A 1,978-nucleotide genomic window follows, 5' to 3' on the forward strand; every position below is an offset into this window, starting at 1 on the left:
AAACCAATGAGATTTAAAAACTGTTTTCCTTTACAGTCTATAAGGCTATGCAATAATATAGTAAATACTTATGTTTTGTCATGAACACGAGAGGGAGTTTATTGGAGAACATGGAGGTTTAAAAATAGGTTGTAGCTTGCCCAAGAATGTAGTATAGAATTTTAAGTTCTAATATAGATGTGTTTTTGTATAAATATAAGTTTAATTGTTAACTGATATTCACATTTCAGAGCTGAAGAAAGACCAGTTAAGAAAAGAAAAATGCAAAGCTGCAGCTTTCAAAAGAAGAAGCTCAAATTAATGGAGGCCATGTTGGAAGAACAAAAGAAGTTGAGTAGAGCTATGGAAGAAACCTGTAGAGAAGTGCGCAGGATTCTGGATCAGCAAAACATCATTCAAGTTCAAAGTTTACAGTTACAGGAAAGAATGATGAATCTACTGGAGAAAATGATCTCCAAATCAAACGTGTAGTTTCCTTTGCGAATGCCTCTGAGATGAGTATTGATATTATAGGTATCCCATTATTGCACACCATACGTGTGTCTGTTGACCTATTCCCAGGTTTTCCATGGAAATTAAATCCTTAGTGTAATCTTAGTTAAGCAAAGAGAACAGATAATGCAGGGTGAGAGCTATCCAGTATGATAAAATTAGTGCAATATATGCCTAAGTTGACTTATTTTTATACAGAAAGGTTAAGTGATGAATAGCTCTGGGATCTTCCGTACTATTTATGCCTAGGTCAGGTACTGTTTTACAAAGAGTGGTGTTGTATATTGCTTCACATCAAGAACTATAGCTTGACCTGTTGTAGGAGAACAAAATCATGCATTTCTAAACATGGTAATTGCATCTTGAGTTTGCTGATGATTAAACCCTGTTTTGAAACATATGCTGTGATTGTACAAGTAACCTATGGTTCTTGTGAAGAGATAGGTGGGACCACAAGATACATAGTTTTAAACTCCATACCTGATATAAATAGTACCCTAAAGTATTAGGATAAAAATAGTCTATTCAACTACACTTTTGATATAAAAAGAAACCCCCTAAACCACCTTACTATATACTGAATACTAAAATGTATAGAAGATACTTGAAATTGCTTTTGATACTAAATGTTTAATTTTTTTCATTATTAACTGGAATAAGTTGACTTAATGAACAACCAGCAATGAAAAATCTCATTTATTCTCTATCACAAAAGAAAAATATTGTACTGTGTGTATATACATATATATATATAATCTATCAAATGAAATAAAGAGAAAGAAGAAACTAACTCATTATTGCTGGGCAGATAGTATACTTTGGGACAGTGAAAAATCCTGGGAGAGATAGCCACAATCAAAGGTTTCTAATTCTTAATTGCAATACAAAGTTCTCCTAGAATGATGCCCAAAATATAGAGATGGAAGTCATGAAGGACATTCAACACCTCTAGTGTAGTGTTTGCTGGTGGAATGACTTCGGTATGCAATTAGATGTTCTAAGGTGGGGTCTATATGGCACATCAACATTCACATACCACAAGAGGGAGCCGGAGGCATAAAGGATTGTATTTAAGTCGTTAAGATGAAATGCCAGCAAGTGTTTGGTCTTCAGTGAAGTATGACATTGAAACAACCTTTAATGTAAATTCAGAAATTTTTCAGCTGAATTTCCTATCTACCATTGCTTTTGGTGTTCTCCTTGAAGAAGGTATTTCTGCTGCTTTCACTGTATTTGCAAGACAAGGTTAGATTCAGATACAGAAGGAGATAAAGTATAGATTTAATGCTAGTACTAGGAACTCAGGCCATTTTTCAGTTCCTCTCTTGAAACCTTGCTTTTGAAGATGTTTGCCTTTTCCTATATAATTTAAGTTGCCTAAGCTAACGTCACCTAAACTATTTTAAAACCCAGACCCAACCAGTTAATCTGTAATTGTGCTTGGTGAACAGGATAAAGGTTATACTCATCTAGCAAATTAATAATA

The 1,978-nt window shown here is 33.9% G+C and overlaps 1 protein-coding gene across 1 annotated transcript in view; it reads left to right on the forward strand.

The window, feature by feature from the left end:
* Window positions 1–1,279, forward strand: part of MSANTD1 (Myb/SANT-like DNA-binding domain containing 1) — a 30,475-nt gene extending 29,196 nt beyond the window's left edge. The window contains 1 exon segment of the mRNA XM_010000269.1: window positions 231–1,279. Within this exon segment, the coding sequence (XP_009998571.1) occupies window positions 231–471 (241 nt within the window). The 3' untranslated portion in view covers window positions 472–1,279.
* Window positions 1,280–1,978: the final 699 nt, after the last annotated feature.

This window comes from Chaetura pelagica, unplaced genomic scaffold, assembly GCF_000747805.2.
Source record: "Chaetura pelagica isolate M959 unplaced genomic scaffold, ChaPel_1.0 scaffold116, whole genome shotgun sequence".
NCBI classification, from domain to species: domain Eukaryota; kingdom Metazoa; phylum Chordata; class Aves; order Apodiformes; family Apodidae; genus Chaetura; species Chaetura pelagica.